The 20,206-nt window shown below is 45.7% G+C and overlaps 1 protein-coding gene across 6 annotated transcripts in view; it reads left to right on the top strand.

The window, feature by feature from the left end:
• Nucleotides 1–20,206, top strand: part of WDR49 (WD repeat domain 49) — a 176,858-nt gene that overhangs the window by 29,892 nt on the left and 126,760 nt on the right. For all 6 annotated transcript variants that reach the window (XR_008320131.1, XR_008320132.1, XM_053312038.1 and 3 more), the window contains 2 exons: nt 6,236–6,403; nt 13,569–13,717. Coding sequence is in view for 4 of the 6 variants with exons in the window: in XM_053312038.1 (XP_053168013.1) it covers nt 6,236–6,403; nt 13,569–13,717 (317 nt within the window). In the remaining 2 variants the exon portion in view is untranslated. The remainder of the gene's footprint in view (nt 1–6,235; nt 6,404–13,568; nt 13,718–20,206) is intronic.

The following is a 20,206-nucleotide window of genomic DNA, read 5'->3' as shown; positions in this document are numbered from 1 at the left end:
CCTCTTGCCCCAACAACCATGCTTATGATGCTGTTTGTCTGAAGTGGGCAGTGCCATATGCATATTCACGGGCGAATCCATGAGCTGCAACCTCGATTGATTTCCCCTGCTGTAAGTGTGAGCATTGCCCATGATTTAACTATCTGAGGAGGGCTCTTGTCTGGATGACACACACCACACACAATTTCTGTGGGGTATCTGAGCTGAAGGTTTGTGACAGAACGGGCACACTGGTTAACAAAAAAGTTGGGAAAGTTTGAAATGCTCTTACCCCTGGACTTCCGGGCAGAAGTCCAGGGCTTCCACACCCTCTAGGTAACGTGTGCTGTCAAGTCAATTTCTACTCCCTGTGGTTTTCTTGGTAGAATACAGGAGGGGTTTACCATTGCCTCCTCCTGCACAGTCTGAGATTATGCCTTTCAGCATCTTCCTATATCACTGCTGCCCGATATAGGTGTTTCCTGTAGTCTGGGAAACATACCAGCAGGGATTTGAACCGGCAACCTTCTACTTGTTAGTTAAGCATTTCCCTGCTGCGCCACTTAAGGTGACCCACACCCCCTAGTGGCCCCCAAATCCTCTTTAGAGACAGAGTAGGGTGGGGGTGGAGTGGGGAAAGAAATATGTGGGATGGGAATATGTTAAGTTGCATGTTGAAATGTTTCTGCTAATGCATATTTGCATAGATATACCTTTTTAATATTCTTAATTTCTTGTGAATTCAGTTGCTGTTTGTGTCCTCAAGAACCCACCTTTTAAAAAGTGTGTGTGTGTGTGTGTGTGTGTGTGTGTGTGTGTGTGTGTGTGTAGGGGAAAGATGCCAGTGGGCAGGGGGGCTCCAAAGGCTTTTAGGTCCAGGTTCCAAAATTACCTAGGTGCACCTCTGACCCCTGGTGTAGACAATACTGAGCTACATGGGCCAAAGGTCTAATTCAATATTAGGCAGGTTCCTTTGTGGCTATGTACCCCAACTGGTTACACATGCCCCAGGTCCAGACCCTTCACAATCACCTCTGGGACCCTAGAAGCAGGGGCAGCAACCAGCATGGAACACTTGACAGGAGACAGACAGCAACCTCAGACCAGCAAACTGGAGCCAAGCCTGGGAATGGCCATCTCTTAGTGATAAAAATATCAGTAAAAGCCAGAACTGAAAGAAATCCATAAAAGGGTTTGCTATTCCTCAGACTGGAAGCATATAATTTTTGTCTTTTGATCTTTGGATGTGTACTGCCAAACGTCTTTTTTCTAAAAAAATCAACCAAGTAGAAGCTGATGAACAAATAATTAGACATGCTTAAAGATCACTGAATAAGTCAGAGTAATAATTATGAAGGTGTGGCTGACACTTAGCAGAGAATGTAGCAGAAGGAAGCAAATGAGAAATGAAGGCTCTGACAGTATATTGTGGGAAGATTCTAGAAATACCTGAACTACTATGAGGATGGAAACAAAATAAAGAAAGGGGCGGAAGTGTAATCACTTACGAGGGGTCCCAAATGTTCATGGCCTGACCATGAAGAAACCCACCAGTGGAAATCCATAAGGGCCACTTCTCAACATCGTCCCCTACTAAGTTCACACACTTGGTCCAGTGGTGCTCCAGCACCTTTATCTGATCAGCATAGAAGGACTTGCCCAGTGTGTCAAAATAAGCCTCTACATAAGAACATAAGAACAGCCCTGCTGGATCAGGCCCATGGCCCATCTAGTCCAGCACCCTGTTTCACACAGTGGCCCACCAGATGCCACTGGAAGCCTACAGGCAGGAGTTGAGGTCATGCCCTCTCTCCTGCTGTTACTCTTCTGCAACTGGTACTCACAGGCATCCTGCCTTTGAGGCTGGAGGTAGCCTATAGCCCTCCGGCCAGTAGCCGTTGATAGACCTCTCCTCCATGAAGTTACAGCATGAATGACATCATCAGCGGAAGGATAATGGGCACCAGCCAAATGTTTTTTGAGATCAGGAAAAAGATGATAGTCTTATGGGGCCAGATCTGGGAAATAATGAGGGTGCTGAAGCACCTGGAACTCACAGTCGTCAACTGAAGCCATGGCAACAGTTGACATGTAGTGTGGTGCATTGTTCTGATGAAAAAGCACCACTTTAGTCAATTTTCCTCAGCGTTTAACCTTCAACTTATCTCAGAGTTGCCTCAGCAAGGTAGCATAATATGCACTGGTGATGGTATGCCCCTTTTGTAGTTACTCCACAAACACCACCCCCTCCATATCCCCAAATCCTGTTGCCATGACCTTGCCTGCTAATGGGATGGACTTGGCTTTCTTTGGAGGGAAAGGAAGTCAATATGTTTCTATAGCTTGTACAGCTGCTTACTCTCAGGTGTGAAGTGATGAACACATGTTTCATCAACAGTTAGGAAACAATGCCAGATTATCCCTTGACATGTTCTGTCTCACAAGTTTCTGATCTGGTGTGAGATGTTTGGGGACCCACTGGGCGGAAACCTTTCTCATCTCAAGATGCTCTGTGATAATATAGTCAACTGTTGTTTTAGAAATGTCCAGACTTTCACTAATCTGTCTGAGTCAATCATCTGTCCATCATGACCATTTCATGCATTTGTTGACTGTTCCTTAGTTCACAACGTTGCTCGGTCTGCCTGACAGAGGGTCATCCTCAATGCTGGTTCTACCCCACTTGAATTTAGCTGCCAATTTTTTTGACTTTGCTCTATGAAGAGGCATCCTTCCCTAGTGTCACCAACACATCCTTGTGTATGTCCTTTGGTTGTACCCACATCCCCTTTGGGAGATATTAATGACAGCTCTGACTTCCACATTTCCCATTTTTTGGCTTTCGTTGGACATAATCAACTTTCAGGACCTACAGAAAAACAAAAGAATTAATGTCTGACATTGAAACTGGGTGTGTACACATATGAGGACATGAACATCCTGTGGTAAAGAATTATGATGCTGGCACCACTCCTTCATAGTCAGGCCTCAGACTTTTGGGACACGCCTTGTAGAATCAGCATCTTCTTGCAATTCAAAGTCAAGATAAAATTGTAGAAATAATTAGGATTGCCAGATTTTTTATAGACTCCTGTGCCTGGTACCATAATCTCGCAGACATTAGAAGATACGAATACTTATTTCAGTGTTGTGAAAAGCACAGTTTTTTTTTCTGCAGATTAAACAGATTATACTACCATTACCCAGGGTGAAGTGTGCTGTGCGCATGCTAGTTCTCAGGGGAAGTAAAGCAACCCACTCGGCACCCCTCTCCCCATGGATGGCCTGCATAGGAAGGAAGGTGAAATGGCACCATGCTGCTTTTCCTCTCCCTTCCTTTCCTATTAGGAATAGGGAGATATTTGTAAGAAGAAAGAAACTGAGGGCTCTGAATGTGATGAAAAGGATGGGAAGGGTACTATTTGCTGCTTTACTTCAGGCTCAGCACTAAACAATCCACCTGCTTTTATTCCTCTGCTCCCTCATTGTAGTCCTCCCCTCTAAATTTGTTTAAAAAAGAGTATTTATGCTATATCAACCCCACCCCAAGTAGTTGAGAGCAACAGTTTAATTTTTAAAAAATAAAAGTGGAGGAAATTGTGGTCTCAACCGTGGAAAAGATGCATATTTATTTGGAAGTCAGTCCCATTAAGTTCAATGGCACTTTCTCCCAGGAAGGAGTGCATAGGATTGCAGCTATTAAAGGGGAACAATTCTGTGGGATTGCAGGAAGAAATCCATTAAGGCACTACATTCAGAAAACAAGGGTTCTTTTCATATGACAAAGTATGGGATGTTCAAAGCTTTCATGCAAGTCCTAAGTGCAATCTTACTTCATGCTGCTACAGGCTTCTGCATTACTTCCTAGCGCGAACTTACCCTCTGTACATCTGTCAAGTAGGGACCTCATGCAATTATCACAGCACCACCTGCTGGCCCTTGCATTCTGAGAACTGGCCCCTTCCCATTACCATTTTTTGTGGCGACTGGGGAAAAGGGCAGGTTCTTCTGGGAACGCAAGAGCTGGCCATCAGGTGGTGCTGTGCACATTGCACAAAATACTTACTTGCCGTGTGTACAGAGGGTAAGATCATGTTATGAAGTCACGTGGAAGCCTGCAGCAGTGCATGTATGACGAATACAATTGTGCATGGAACTTTACTGCTGTATGGAAAGCTTTAGGGAAACACTGGAAATCACAATTAAACATGCTTTCTTTTAATGCAAGCACCACAGCAGTTTCAGCAGAAGTATGTTAATGCTGCAGAACATCGGTATCTCAGAACTGTGATAAGTGCACTATTGTATGGATGAGTTTTGCACCCTTCAATTTTTGCCCTCCCCATTTTTGTAGCCTGAAAACGGGGCAGTGAAAATGAGGAGCACAGTTTGGCTAATAATATTTTTTTAAAAAACAACAACAACACCCCAACAACTCAAATGGGACAAATCAGAACTCAAAGTAGCGTAATATACTCACTGACAGCCCCTCCCTGCTATGGCCCTGCTTCTATTACATCCCATTTTCCTTTTGCTAATTTTAATTTTTGCGGCATACCTTGGGTGTTAGGACAAACAGGTCTCAGACTTCAACTGTTTCTCATATTTTTCTTCATGCAACAGAACACTTTAATTTGCCATATATCTTCTTGATTCAGAAATTATGCTAACATCACCTTTTTCTTTTTTTTTTAGTTAGGCATCCTCCAAGGAGCTTGACTTACAATATAATTTAGTCAGAAGGAAGTTTATGTCTTTGTTACAAACTGTGAAGATTACTTGGCTCCTCAAATTCATAATGTTTCACTCTCATAAATGTCTCTAGAGCCCTGTGAGGCAGGTCGCAAAGCAGGAGCTTCAGATTTTTGTTTTAGGAATTCTAATCTGCCTTTCCAGATGGACTGCAAAGCAAAAAACCACAGGAGAACATATGAAACCAATTTCCCAGATAGTAATTATGCTTACTGTAGTGTTATCATGTATTTGCAGAGGAATAGCAGCTAATACTGTGTTTTGGTATTCCTTTCCTTGGGGCCATTTTCACATATTTCATTTTTAGGGTGCATCTATTAAATGTTTTTACAGTGCACAGAAAAAGGTAGGCCTGCATTTGCATGTAATGGGGGACTGCAGTTGGAGGGTCCTGCAGTTTCCTTACTGTTATGTCTGAACCCAGCCAGCTCCTGACCCATCTGTAGTGTGATCCGAGGTTGTGCAGATGAGACTCCAGTTTGAAGCCTTGTTTTGTAGTGAGTTTTTCTCCTCCAACCCAAGGGTCCAGGGAGCCTCCTTTTCATCCGAATGCAGCACTTGGGGTTGCATTCAGCTGGATTGGAGTTGAGGGAGGAAGCTTCTTCCTCTCTCCCTGATTGGCTGTGCAGGCTGTCCTTCAGGCAAGAAGGAAGCCCACACAGCTGCTTCTTCCATCTCCCTGAAATCTTGCTCTCTAGTACATCTGAATGCAGATGGGAAAGCAGGGGAAGGGGGACCTGTGGTTGTGCATTACATGCTAATGCACTTGTACTGTATGAACACAAGCACACAAATGTACAAAAGAGACAGTATGGAGTAGTGATTAGAGCATCAGACTTGGGCTGGGGAGCCCTGAGCCCTAATCCCCATCAATTGTGATATTTTCTGAGTGACCTTGAGGCAATCACCATCCTCAGCCTAACCAGTCTCTCAGGGTTGTTGTGAGGATAAAATGAGGAAGCGGAGAATCTAAGCTTCTTGGGGAAGGGCAGAATAAAAATACAATGTAATGTAAATTGTCATGGAGCAAATGTTTCCATCACTCGAAAAACACAATGGTATTTAGAAGTGGCACAGAACATAAATATAAAATGCAATGTTTACTAGAGAGAGAGAGAGAGAGAGAGTTCAAAATGTGTTGAGGGAGTTAATGGTATATTTAAAGTCTCAACTGATTATTGCACAAGGCATGGACAATTTTTGTTGATCTCTCCTTTCCATTGAAGTGTCCTGTGCTACCCAAGTATGTGTCCTTGAAGGCTGCACAACTCTTAGGTGCTTCTTCCTGGCATGCATGTGTACAGTTAGTGAACATATTGGCCAATAAAAACTATACAGGTAAAGAGGTTAAAACCTCAACAACTATAATCTTGAGAGTTTCCTTGACATTCATTGCAACATTTTTTTAAAAAAAAAGACTGATCATGTTTCATGCAGCTTTAGGAAGGAAGTCTCACTTGGTACAGAACTGAAATAAAACTTTCTTTCCCATGTTCCACTTCAGTTGCATACAGCTCTTCTTTAGACGTCTTTATGTCTGTGACAACTAGTAGTACAAACACACTGGTGCTAGCTTGGAGAGAAATGCTGAGTCCTCATCTTACAATGACAACCTGCCATATTCCTCATGGAGTTAATGCTTTTGACTTCCATGCCAAGCTCAACTTGATAGGTATGTAATGAATAATTTCCATTTATAGTAAAATCTAATGGGGCAATCAGAAGTTTAAGGGTGCATTTTAAGTATAAGGGTGCCAATTTAAGCTGGTTTATGGACATTGATCCTCTCTAGGAGCTGCAATTCTCATGGTGGGGTGTGTGTGTCAGAATCTCACATTATTACTATTAAGAATATTTATAAACTGCTTTTCAACAAAAGTTCTCAAAGCAAAAAAAACCATAGAAAATAAATAACAAAGAAATAAATAACAAAGAACACTCTCCCCAAAGGGTTCACAGTCTAAAAAGAAACATAAGGTAGACACTAGCAATAACCCCTGGAGGGATGTTGTGCTCGAGTTGGATAAGGACGGTTGTTCTGCTCTTGCTAAATATAGGTGCAGTTCTCACATGCAGGGGAAACTGGGCTAAGCCCTGTTTCCCCTGCGCATGAGAACTGCTGGGAACCGTTTGGTTCTTGGAGGCAAGAAAGCAGCAAGCTTACCTCTGGAGCCTGCCTCCAAAACGAGGTTAAGGGAGCAAGTGCTCCCTAAACTTCGATTAAGGATGTACACAGAACCAGCTGGCCCGGTTCGGTTCGAATCCAGATCAGCCTCGAATCTGACCAGGCAGTTTGGTCCAGCACCCCCTTGAAACATCCCCCCCCCCGGTTTGGTCTGGTCCAGGGGGAGTTTGCAAACGTTTTAAAGGTTTATATATATAGTTTTAACCTTACTCCCTTCGGGGGAGTTCCTGGAGATGGGGGGTTTGTCCGCGGAGGTTCCCCCTCCCCCGGCTGGCCTTCAGCCAGTTTTCGGCCTTCTCCCAGGGCACAGCGACCATTTTGGAGACCAATCACACAGGTGCGTGGCCTCCAAAATGGCCACCACACTGTGGGGAGAAGGCCAAAAAACCGGCTGAAGAGTGGGGCATAAAGAAGGCCTGTGAGGGGAGGGGGAACCTCCATGGACCCTCCTGCCACCTCCAGCAATTCCCTGGAAGGGAGTAAGGTAAATAAATAAATACACACACACACACACACACACACACCCCTAAAAACATTTGTGAACCACTCAAACATTTGAGGGGTGTTCAGTCCAGGGTCGGACCAAACGGGTGGTTTGGTTCGACCCTGAACCATCGAACTGAACCTGTTTGACATCGAACTGGCTCAACGTCGAGCTGGTTTGCACATCCCTAGCCTTGAGTTTAGAATTGTCTGCCAGGGGTCCTCATAATGCACCATACAGTCATGTGGTGCACAATAGGAGTTCTGGGGGACGGGGCGATGCGCCCTGGCTCTCAACCCTCTATGCTGTCCGAGGGAACAGCTGCACATCTGGGTTCACAATCTCTGTGCCCAGACTAGCAGCCAAGATAATCTGTGGGGAGGTAACCATTTCAAGGCTTGCTCCTGTAGCCCTTTCTCACTGCTCATGAGAAAGGGCTCATTGAGAATCACCACACTAGAAGGTGCTTCTTTGCTCAGTTAGCAGGAATTAGGATCTTAGTCAAACAACAATTCCTAGAAGCCATGACAGGTAATGCAGGTCTGTTGTGTAGATATTCTCTCTGTTTGGAATGGTTTGTACTTTCCAAAAACACTGGGATGTAAAATCCACATGAGAAATGTTTTGCTCTGGGCAGAGCTGGTCTTGTGATAGCAAGCATGACTTGTCACCTTAGCTAAGCAGGGTCTGCTCTGGTTGTTGTTGTTGTTATTATTTCTTTTTTACACAGTCAGACAGGTGTTACTGACTGGTTTGTTTTATCCAAACATCGAGTTCTTCCCAAGGATTATTATTATTATTATTAATAATAATAATAATAATAATAATAATAATAATAATTCGATTTCTATACCACCCTTCCAAAAATGGCTCAGGGTGGTTTACACAGAGAGATAATAAATAAATAAGATGGCTCCCTGTCCCCAAAGGGCTCACATTCTAAAAAACCCCACACAAGATAGACACCAGCAACAGTCACTGGAGGTACTGTGCTGGAGGTGGATAGGGCCAGTTACTCTCCCCCTCCTAAATAAAGAGAAACACCATGGTAAAAGGTGCCTCTTTGCCCAGTTAGCAGGGGTTTGAATGGGAGACCACATGTGAGCACTGTAAGATATTCCCCTCAGGGGATGGAGCTGCTCTGGGAAGAGCAGAAGGTTCCAAGTTCCCTCCTTGGGTTCTCCAAGATAGGGCTGAGAGAGAGTCCTGTCTGCAACCTTGGACAGGACACTGCCAGTCTGTGTAGGCAACATTGAGCTAGATAGTCCAATGGTCTGAATCGGTATATGGCAGCTTCCTATGTTCCAGAGTGGAATAAGGCAATCCGAAGTTAATGGGCTGCATCCTTACCACCAAAGTTTCCCCTTCCATCTTCCCAGTTTCCCTGTCCATGTGGCAAATCAACGATTGAATGGTAATTCTCAGGGAAAGCTTTTCTGGGAGGAAAAGCATCAGAGGGCCAAATAGGAACTGTAGCCATCTGCTTACTATCCATTATACCTCAGTTTGATCTTATGAATCAAGACTTTTCTTAATTTGTGTATGGGGCTCATGAGCAGGCGTGGCCCAAGGCAGTCTGGTGCTGGAGGCACAGTGCCAAGTGCTGCCTTGTTTCTTATCTCTAGTGGAGATAAGAGTCCAGACCCCTTTCAAAGCTTTGAAAGTCATATGGGGAATGAAGGAGAGAAGGTTGCCAGCAGTCTCCTCTCCTCTCCATGCAAGCCTTGCAGTCTTTGCAAGGAGTGTGAGGGACTCCTTGCTACGTTTACAAAGGTCAGATCAGTCCCAAAGCATTGCTCTGGAGGTGGCAGCGGGGGCATCTTGGCAGCGGGGACATCTTGCCACCCAATGGCTGCCCCAATAATCCACCTGAGGTGACCATCTCACCTTGCCTCATGAAAGGGCTGCCCCTGCCTATGAGCAAAATCAGACGATTTCTTGTCGCTGACTTCACCTGCTCAGTCAACATTTGTTATTCTATTTAATTCAGAGCAAAACATCTCCTCGTGATGTAGGCCATTTGGTCCTTTCAAACCAATGACAAGAGCCCTGTTCAGATGGTGTTGCAACCATGCACAGTTACAATGCTACCAAATAAGCTCTACACCCTGAGCTAATGCATTATGTAGTCCCACCCCACCGTCTATGAGTACAACATTTGTCTCTTCAGGCTGCTGCTGCTACAGCTGCTGCTACTGCTGCTACTACAACATCATACCACTTTTCAACACAAAAAGTTCTCCAAGTGGTTTGCATAGAAAAAGGATGATTCCCTATCCCCAAAGGGCTCACAATCTAAACAGAAGCACAAGGTAGACACCAGCAGCAGACACTGCAGGGATGCTGTGCTGGGGTTAGATAGGGCCAGTCAGTGCTGGCCCAAGGATTGGTGGTGCCCCTGACAAAGCCGGGCTTTGGCACCCCCATCACCAAACTTGCTTTCCTTGCCACTGATGGCTGCAGTGGCCGAAGCGGAAGGTGGAGGTGGTTAGGAGAGCAAATGGGTGGGCAGGCAGGTGATGGGGATGGGGAGCACTCATTCACCCGCCCACTCGCTCCAACAATGAGAGGTGCACACCCACACACACACATGACGCGGGCCATTAGTGCCCCTCCCTATTTGGCGCCCTTGGTGACCACCTAGTTTGCCTAATGAACACATCAGCTCTGGGGCTAGTTGCTCTTCCACTGCTTAATATAAAGAGAATCACTTCTTGGGTTTATCTGAATGGTATTAATATTATAGTGGTATTAATATTATACTGCGAAGATGTCAAGGATGGTTCCCCACCACCACCACATCTAAAGCGAAGTGTAGCAAAAGTATGATGCAGTGAAAATAAAAAGCAGACATAAGCTTAGCTTAGATGTGACACAGAGCCAGGACTGAATACTGGCTTAGCATGATGTGCCCTCTCTTTGCACATGAGGGGAGGAAGGATTCTACCTCTGATCCTGGCTTAGAACAAGCCAGGATCTCTTGTGACATCCAAACCAGATAATCCTGGCTTATTCTAGCCAGAGTATCATGAATAAACCTGGATCTGAAAGCTGGGTTACAATTCTAGCTTAGAACAATCTCAGCTGAAGAGCTTTTTCCCTCTGTCTCAGCGGTGCAGACAGGGAAAGCTTGAGGGAGCAACTCCTCGCTTAAATTTCTTTGGAGGAGAGGAAAGACACTTTTGGGAGGAGCAAAATATGTTTTGGGAATTGAAGATATGGCTTGTTAGGTTGGTGGGAAACTTAAGTAGAATGATTGGGGGCGGGATTCCTCAAATCCTAAGTGGGGGAGCTGCATCTCTGTGTCAGTCTTATTTTATTCTATTTTAAAAGACTAGATGCACAAGAAAAGGGGAACGGAAGGAAATGATATGTTGGCATGGGAGAGATCGATTTAAGAATGCCAGAAGAGGGGTGCATTTTAACAGGCAGCTTAAATCCAGTTGGGGCCAACCTTCCAATCTCTTTCGGATGTTCTTCCTGAGAAGGAGGGGGTGCAACTTTCCAGCAGCCCTTGAGCTTCTGGCTGAAGTCAAGGCAGCAGGAGCGAACTGTATTAATGTGGAAGGAACTGTGATAAACCGAAGTTGTCATTTTCTGGGCTACAGTCCATATAGTAAAGTGTAGTAAATTATAACGATGCTGTAAAACATGGCATTTACCTAGTGGTGGTTATATCTTAAAACTCCTCAATGCCCAGGGCCCCTATATCTCACAGAAGTTCTATATGACCAATCTGAGCTGCTTCTAGATAAATGTAACCAACATGGCTTCTCCTGAGAAACTGTATGTGCGATTGTGAGGCCTCTGAGGAGTCTTAACCCCAGCATCAAAGTCCAGTTCTCAGAGTTCCATATGGGAAGCCATAGTAATTCCACCAGTTCGTAGTATAAATTCCCTCCCTTCCTATGTCCCACTGCCACCCCCTTCACAGGCAGGGCTGGCCCTAGGGTTCTTGGCACCCCTGTTAACTGAGCAAAGAGGCACCTTTTAAAAGTGGTGACTCTCTTATATTTAGCACGGGGAGAACAGCTGGCCCTATCCATCCCTATCCCAGTATCCCTCCAGTGGCTGTTGCTGGTGTCTATCTTATTTTTTTTGTTATTTTATTGTGAGCCCTTTGGGGACAGGGAGTCATTTCATTCATTCATTTCTATATAAACCGCTTTGGAAACTTTTTGTTGAAAAGCGTTATATAAGTATTCATCATACTTGTTGTATCACTTTGGCATCGCCCCAACCAAGAAATGACTTGGTTGGGGCCCCGGCTTTCACTTGAGCAATGCAGGCTTGCTTTGCTCACTCTTGCTTTCACCAACTCCCCACTGCCCCGCTTCCTCTCCAGGGAGGAGAGCAAATGGGAACTCCCAGCAAGTCATACGTCTCAGTGATTGCTTGGAGAGGGAAAAGGGAGCATGTAGCAACCCCCAAGAGCTGGTGCCTAGGTCTGCCTAGTGGACAGTCTGGCCTTGTCCGGCCACAAATGTCCAAAGGGTGGCCACTTGATTGCATTCTATCTAAGTCAGGCACAACTGGTAAGAGAGTATTTTGAGAGGAACAGCTACTAACAAAAAGCCTGTAAGTTTAGTATTACAGATAAATCTCCTAAAAACATACAGATGTTCACAGCTGGGATAGCTGGGAGGAGAGCTGGTCTTATGGTAGCAAGCATGAATTGTCCCCTTTGCTAAGCAGGAATATTGCTCTGCTTTGCATTTGAATGGGAGACTACATGTCTGAGCGCTGTAAAATATTTCCCCCAGGGGATGGGGCCGCTCTGGGAAGAGCATCTGCCTGCTTTAATGCAGAAGGTTCCAAGTTCTCTCCTTGGCATCTCCAAGATAGAGCTGAGAGAGATTCCTGCCTGCAACCTTGGAGAAGCTTCTGCCAGTCTATGTAGACAATACTGAGCTAGATGAACCAATGGTCTGACTCCATATACGGCAGCTTCCTATGTTCCTATGGGAGGCAGGGATGAAATGCGGTATTGGAGAAAAAGGTGCTGAGTGAGTTAGACAGATGGGGAAACCAATGAAGAAATGTTGCACTGAATTCCAATATCTGAAGAGGACTATCATATGCCATATTATAAAGTCCAAGATTGACAGGTTATGTCAAGCCTGTGATCAGGACTGATAAGTGTGATTTTTACCACTTAAAAGCACCTGGGGTGGGCAGCGTGAATCCTGATCAGGACAGCAACATGGAGGCTTTGTCCCTGTCATGGTCTCCATCCAGATTCCTGTCTCTGTGTGCACATGTGCCCTGCCAGTGGGTGCTGTTTTCCCAGGAAGGAAGCTGACATGGGCATTATTGAATATTTCTCCTGTGAAGCTCATTTATATTGAGTCATACCACTGAGCCATCCAGCTCAGTATTGTCTATACTGACCAGTAACATTTTTTCCATGTTGAAGACAGGGATCTTTCCAAGCCTTACCTGGAGATGCCAGGGATAGAACCTAGGATCTTCTATAGGGAAGCTGATGCTCTGCCATTGAGCTATAGTCCTTCTCCTCTAGTAAGCACTTGACATTTGCAAGTTCCTCTGCTATAAGGAAAAAAAAATACTTTTACCAGTTTTATGAGGAAAATAATTTTTTCCCCTTACTAAATCTGAGAGACTAAATCTGAGAGAAAGGGATTTGACCAAGGCCCTACAGTAAGTTCATAGCTAGGATGGGACCTGAATCCTTGCTTCCCTGGCCAGTATTTTGCCCCCACTCTGGATCATACTGGTTCTAGAGGCAGTGTGGTATAGTGGTTAGTTAGAGCGCTGGGCAAGGACTGCGCGGATGGCCACATTCAAATCTTCACTCAGCCACGAAGTTCACTAGATGATGTTAGACCAATCATTCTTTCTTGGTCCATCTACCATGTAGGCTTGTTGTGTGAAGCGATACATGGGGAAGACCCATGTGCTATCTTGAGCTTCTTGGAGTAAGCATGGGATATAGATGTAATCAATAAAAGCAAGCAGTTGCAAAACTAGGAGATTAATTCTCATGAAGAAAATAAATTAAAAACAGCCCACTGAAAATTTAGGAAATGTATAGGTGATCAAAGTTGCAACATGACTTGATACAGGTGCTGCAATTCTGGTATATTCATTAGTTGTATCTGGGAAGTATTCAAAAAAATGCGTTTTTATCTTTGTGACTTTGAACAGCGACTGCAGGGATCAATCGCCGTGTTTGCCTTTGGAATCCTTATGTCACCTCTAAACCTGCTGGTGTCCTGGAGGGCCATTCAGACAGCGTAATGGCTGTCCAGTTCATTACTGAGCGCAAACTGCTTTTCAGCTTTTCCAAGGACAAGGTGAGTGTTGCAGCTGTCTGCAAAGGAGAGACCATTAGTCCTCCTCTAGGCAAGAGTGTTTATTAAAGGAAATGAAACTCGGAGGGCCCTTGTTTCTCAATCCAGTAAGAGCTCCACTTTTCAGCTCAAGATTAAACCTATAAAATATGGACAGCTGGTCTCTCAGCCAGAGTCTCCATGTAAAGCAGAGCCTCTAATCTGTTCAGGAAGAAGCTGACATTTTTATATATATACCTTTTACTTAAAACTGCTGTGAAATGTTCCCCCTGGGAAGTTCACCCTGATGTCAACCTGTCCTTCCATGCCAGGTGAAGATTTTTTTTAAAAAAAATTCACACAGGCTTTTCAGTGATTGGTTTTTAGATCTGGGAAGAATGGACCTGCAACAAAATGTTGTAGTATATTCCTGATTTGTGTTACCTGAGCCTGTGGCTCAGAATGGTGAAAGGAGGGGGAAAGGTTAGCAACAAAGACAGGAGTGGTTGCTCAAACTTGAGTCTATGCAATTTTTACACACCGCCCTCTTTTCTGGGTATTTTTGTGGGGTGAGGGGAGAAATGGTCCTCAGTCTCATCTCCTTCCCCACCTCAAAAACACAAAGCTGTGAAATGCTGCGTCCGTTTCTTGAGATGGACGACCTCAAAACAGTGGTACATATGCTGGTAATTTCTAGGCTGGATTACTGCAATGTGCTCTATATGGGGCTGCCTTTGTATGTAGTCCAGAAACTGCGGTTGATTCAGAATGTGGCAGCCAGGTTGGTCTCTGGGTCATCTAGGAGAGCCCATATTATTCCTGTGTTGAAAGAACTACACTGGCTGCTGATACATTTCTGGGCAAAATACAAGGTGCTGGTTATTACCTATAAAGCCCTAAACAGCTTAGGTCCCGGGGATTTAAGAGAACGTCTTCTTCATCATGAGCCCCACCACCTGTTAAGATCATTTGGAGAGGTTTGTCTGCGGTTGCCGCCAACTCGGTTGCCGCCAACAACAGGCCTTCTACATTGCAGCCCCTGGACTTTGGAATGTGCTACCTGTTGAAATAAGAGCCTGCCCATCTCTGGCAACTTTTAAAAAGGCACTGAAGACTCATTTATTCACCCAGGCTTTTAATTAGATTTATAGTTTTAATTATTAACACTGGGTTTTAAATGTTTTAAGTGATTTTAATTGTTAATTGATTTAATGTTTTAAGTGATTTTAATTGTAAACTGCCCAGAGATGCAAATTTTGGGTGGTATAGAAATATTTTAAATAAATAATAATAATTAATAAAATGGCTGGTGAGAAAACAAAAGAGTTTTATGCACATTCCCCCCTGAAAAGCAAAAGTATCTTGAGAGAGTGTTCTTCCAGCTGAGAAATTTCCCAACTCTTTTGGTTCAAGCCCTCCTTCCCTGCTCACCACAATTCCATTAGCTCCGCCCATCTGCTTGTCTGTTGACTGTAACTGTCTGAGCTCATTGACTAACAGGGGGGCAGTTTGTTTTTGCTACCTTAGGCTTTTTTGCTCCAGATTTTTTGAACACCAAAATATCTGCCGATCATCCCAGGACTGTCAGTAACTCCCACTTGTATCCTTCAAAAGAGCCCAAATTTCAGCACTTTTGGAAACAGCACATAAATTTAACTTGAGTTTCACACCTTTTTGAAATGTAAGCCACTCTGAAAGTCATGGGATTGAAGAGCAGAATCACAAGTATGTGTATTAACATAATGTAATTTTGCTTAAATATCCAGGAATGCAAGTGAAGCTTTCTCCTCAATGCAATCTCTATATTAGGGCTTCACAATCTCAATCCTCCAGGTGTTTCTGGACTACAGCTCCCACAATCTCCAGCCACAGTGACCAATAGTCCGGGATTATGGGAATTGTAGGCCAACATTTGCAGAAGTGGTGCAGCCCTGCTCTACATTGTACCCATTTTTGCCTTCTTAATTCTAGAACTACATTTTTAATCTTCTTTCCGTGCAACAATCCTGCAATATAGTCTAGGTTGTTATACAGTACTCTTATTGTGGGAGGGTAGTGTACAACAACTCTACTGTTTCAGCCTCCTGACCACTTGGTTTTTTAAAAAGAGAATGATGGTGGTGGGAGTGCTGTGAAGTTGATTGCAGTAGTGGACCTGAGTTCAAATCCCAGCCATGATACTTGCTGGGTGACTCTGGGCCAGTCACTGATCTCTCAGCGTAACCTACCCCACGGGGTTGTTGTGAGGAGAAACTTAACTATGTACACTGCTCTGGGCTCCTTGGAGGAAGAGCGGAATATAAATGTAAAATATGTGTATGCTGGAGGGGTGGGGGTGCTGGTTTCATAATCTGAATGTTGTTTTAATCAAATAATTGTTTGACTAAAATTGCAGCCCTGGAATTTACAAATGTCTGACCAGGCCATACTCTTGGACACAATTTAACATGAGAGTGGGTGTCAGAGAGGCTCTGAGAGAGGCTAGCGTGTCCTATCCTGGTTACCAATGAGGTGAGGCAAGATGAAGTGAGGCAAGGCAGTTCTGCAGGACCTTGGAGAGCTCCAGGGCAGGGCAGCAAGTTGTTCTTCTTAGAAGTGAGAATTCTAAAGCATTGTCCTTAGCACCACTGTAACCTCTTCTGGTCACTAGAGGCAAGAGTAGTTATGTTACTAGGGCTCTCTTGGCCAGTTAAGAGTCAGTTAGAATTGTCCAGTTGTTGAAGGCTAGTGCCTGCTTGGGTCTGTTGTTCAATGGCTCTCTCTTAGTGTATGATGTTTTAGTTTCTTAATAAATCTTTAGGGTTTTTTTTGAACTCATCCTAATGTCTCCAGATAATCTCCTGGGCTGAAGGTCTTTACCACCAGAGCATACTTTGCTGTGTGAGGGTTTTAATGTTTCTCCTCACACCCCTCTACAGAACTGGGGGTGCACCAGCTACAACTGAACCCTTTTTATGTCTCTTGGCCCTGACGACCTCCCTTAGTTTCCACACCTCTGCTGTAGCGGTGGATCCTTAAAAGGGCAGCCCCCTGGGCTTTTAGCTGAGCATTCTACCATCTACTGACCACCTCTCATCTGATATGTTCCCTGCATCCATGAATGGGCACCAAAAAGCGAGAAGTTCCTGATATGTCTTGGTCCAGCTCAAAGGGGATCCACTTTGGGGTCCGGGTCCAGGTTTCCCAGAGCTCCTCAATGCCTGCTTCATCCTCACTGCTGGGTCCTGGGTCCTCAGCAGCTGGCATTGCTGCTAGAGATTTGTCAGGCTCTTCCCCCTCAGAATCCGAGTCCCAGCTGTCACTTGTGGTCTGGGTTATGGCAAAGCAAAGGATGGCCTAATCGATGTGTGGGATCACAAGATGCAAGGCCTTTGGATCCTTCTGTCTCCGCAACAGCAGCCTAGGCAGGATTATCGTATTTTTACTGGCTTGGTTTCTGTGGGTTGTACTCCAAGGTTTCCATCTTCTAGAGCAGGGCTGCACAACTTTGGTCCTGCCGCTGTTTTTGGACTACAGTTCCCATCATTCCCAGCCACAATGGTCAATAGTTAGGGATTATTTATTTTATTTCTTTATCATACTTTTATACTGCCTGATATGTACATCTCTAGGCAGTGTACATAATTACGGGAGTTGTAATCCAACATCTGCAGAAGGGCCGAAGTTCTGCATCTTTGCTGTGGAGGAAGGAAGAAATCTGTCCTCCAGAGGAAGAAAACCTTAGGATGTAGGGTTTTCTGCTTCTGTAATGGCATCCTGTATCTTTAATGGCAGCTTTCCCAACACTCTACACTAGGAAAAGACTCGCCTGCTAAATTACTGTGCCTTAGCCTGCTATTAATGGCACACGAGCAGGGCTAGCAGAAAAAGTGGCAAGCCTAAGCTTGGGTCTCTGGCTTTCATGTATATCTGAGATTGCAACCTAGATTTATGCCCAGAGAACTAAGAATATAAAGTCATGCACACGACCAAACATGCAGGCAGGGCAGAAGGCAGTGGGGAGGCAGTCTCCTGCCTGCCTCCCCACACATGAGTGATTGCTGTTTAAAGACTCTGTCGCTTGCTGCAGCACACGATTGGAGCCACAGCGAGTGGCAGAGTAGGGATCTGGAGGAGGAGGTCCTCCCGTTTCCCTCAGTGCACCATGCCAGAAGCATGGAGGATTGAGGGATCAGCTGGGTGCTTTTAAAATAAAAATGGTTAAATGGTTAACTTTTTGACCCCAGACCTGGGGTCAAGGGTGTGCTCATGCCCTTAAACCCAGGTTAAAGCTTTGGGTAAATCCCTGGGCTTTTGGCTGAGGAAACACCTGGATTGGGCTCTCTCCTAGCACTTCACATGGACAGCCAAGCCCAGGCTGAGCTGACCAAGTCTGGGCTTGGCTGCTCATGAGAATAGCCTCTTTGTCTGCCAACAAGTTTTTTCAATAGGTTTGCTAACAATGTTTTCTTGTTGGCTGCTCAGCCATTATTTTACAAATAGTCTTGTGTTGCTCTTGGCATTAGCATGAATCCGATTCACTTTGATGGATGAATGGGCACCTGAGCTGGTAGTTATTTGCATACAAAGCCCTTTGCTCTGCTAGAGCAGTGTCTAACTTGCTGCCAGCCAACCCAAATCAAACATCTACCATGCAATGCTGTGTAAGACAAGGCATAAAACCAAAGAGACAAAAAAAGAGAAGAAGCTTCCTTTGCCAAAGCCTTGGCTTGACGGCTCGATAAAAGAAGAAATATAGCAATCCGTCACCGGCTTGTGCTTCACGCTGGAAGAGACCTTGGTTGGGAAGAGAGCAATGCTTTATTTTAATTTGGCTGCAACTACATTAGGAAATGAGGGTACATTTCAGTCTAGTGATTCAAAAGTGATAATTTCTAAGAAGTCTGTATGCAGGGGTGCAGATGACTGGGGATCACAGACTAGTTAACGCTTCCCAAATGGTGCCTGTAACTGCATTGTAAAGCAGTAATCTAAAGCCAGTGAGTTCAGCTTTACTTCCCATTTGCTGGATAGGAGTTGCAAAGCTGGGCTACATGGTGAGGTTGGTTGGACGCTCCGGATGACACTCATTCACCCTGTGCTGACCTATAACATTTTGCTGCCTGAATCGGAGCACCAGATTCATCTCTCCACACAGTCTTTTTTTCCTATTAACAGCATACCCCCAATTCCTTTATTCTTTCAAATCTTCCTTCCTTCCTTCCTTCTTTGTTAGGAAGGCCCCTCACTTCCCAAAACTGCCTCCGAGGGAGAGGTGAGACAGTGAGGCCGCCTCCATTGAAAAGCCGCCTCCCGGCTCGGGGGTCTCCCCAGTATGCCCTGCGCGCTCGCGCAGGGCATTCTGGGGCTTGTGGGGGCTGCACGGCCCCAGCTCCCCCCACCCCCCTGCAGCTCCGTCTTGGAGCCAGCCATCGTGTGGGCGGCCGATTCGGCCGCCCTGGGCTCCCTGCCCACTCTGGGCTCTCCCTGCCCACTCCTGGCTCCCTGCCTACTCGCTTAGCCCGCTCTTCCCGCTCACAGGTTAAAATCGGGTCTCACTGATCATGAGACCCGGTCCAATGTGTCGCAATCCCAAACTCCAATATACAATCAATCAGACTCACATGAGATAGATATGATATTGATATAATGCAGCAAAATGCTTCTCCCCAGGTCCCTCCTTCTCCCCACCCCCAGCAGCGGCAGTCGATAGGTGGCCATGAGGCGCGGGCCGTGCTGGGGGTGCCTGCCTGCCTGGCTCGTTGTCCAGCAGGTCAGTCGTCTCTCCCCCACCTCCAGTCTCTTTATCTCCCTGTGTGTGTGTGTCTGAGAGCCTCCTTGCTCTCCTGTTTGCTCCCCTGTCCTGTGTGTGGTTGTTGTTGTTGTTGTCCTCAGGGTGGGGGCGGGGTGGGACTGGAGTGGGACCACCTCACCTGGTCCCGGTGCGGCCTGGGCTGGTGGGCGATGCGCAAGGCTGCAGCCTGCAAGTGGTGCCGCAGCCCTGGGAGTCAGCTGGGAGGGGACTGGGAGTCTGAGTCTGAGAAGGATGAACAGAAGCCTACCAGCTGAGCCAGGCCGGGCCTGCAAAGGAATTAGGAAGTTCCATGATGAACCGCTAGGCAGGCAGGCCGTTCCCCACACCCCAATGCAGCCGGAGCTCCATGGGAGGCCTGCTTCTGCAGCCGGGCTCCCTCCGCACACCTCTCCTTGCTGGCCCCACCCCCTTGGCTTTTCACACACTGGGTGTTGATCTCCAGACTCCAGCCAAAAGAACCACACATTGACCTGGAGGAGGAGGAGGCAACAGGCTAGCAGCAGCAGCATCCCTTCTCCACCCACCTTCCTTGTAGACTCCTGGGGATTGATCTCCGATTCCAGCCAAAAAACACACACTCACTGACCTGCTCGAACATGTTGCTAATTCGATTAAAATACACAGTCACTCTCACTCACTCACAGGGTGTGTGTGTGTGTGAATTTGAACAAATCCAAGGTGTGTCAAACACTATTTACTCCAAAATTAGCCACTGCCAA

Source organism: Hemicordylus capensis, chromosome 3, assembly GCF_027244095.1.
Source record: "Hemicordylus capensis ecotype Gifberg chromosome 3, rHemCap1.1.pri, whole genome shotgun sequence".
Lineage (NCBI taxonomy): Eukaryota > Metazoa > Chordata > Lepidosauria > Squamata > Cordylidae > Hemicordylus > Hemicordylus capensis.
This window is presented reverse-complemented; position numbering and strand designations above follow the sequence as displayed.